We start from the raw sequence: 214 nt of genomic DNA on the forward strand, positions 1-214 counted from the left end.
CTTGCCCATGCAACACCCCCCCCCGCCGGTCCTGCCCGGTACCGGTCCAGCCCACCTTGCAGGCCGAGAAGACCCCCAGCTTCTCCAGCTTCTTGCCGCGGGGGAACCCCCGCACCTGCGCCTTGCGCTGGCTCGCCCGCTGTTGCTGGCTCAGCCCGGGTCGCGCCGGATCGCTCGACCCCGCTCCTCCCGCCGCCCCGCTCCCCGTCGCCGT

The 214-nt window shown here is 74.8% G+C and overlaps 1 protein-coding gene across 1 annotated transcript in view; it reads right to left on the reverse strand.

Annotated features, from left to right (window-relative positions):
* Nucleotides 1-205, reverse strand: part of KAT2A (K(lysine) acetyltransferase 2A) — a gene marked incomplete at its 5' end in the record, with an annotated part of 6,305 nt that extends 6,100 nt beyond the window's left edge. Inside the window, one exon of the mRNA XM_010585604.1 lies at nt 56-205. Coding sequence (XP_010583906.1) covers nt 56-205 — 150 coding nt within the window. The remainder of the gene's footprint in view (nt 1-55) is intronic.
* Nucleotides 206-214: the final 9 nt, after the last annotated feature.

Source organism: Haliaeetus leucocephalus, unplaced genomic scaffold (genome assembly GCF_000737465.1).
Source record: "Haliaeetus leucocephalus isolate CR32 unplaced genomic scaffold, Haliaeetus_leucocephalus-4.0 Scaffold110, whole genome shotgun sequence".
NCBI classification, from domain to species: Eukaryota; Metazoa; Chordata; class Aves; order Accipitriformes; family Accipitridae; genus Haliaeetus; species Haliaeetus leucocephalus.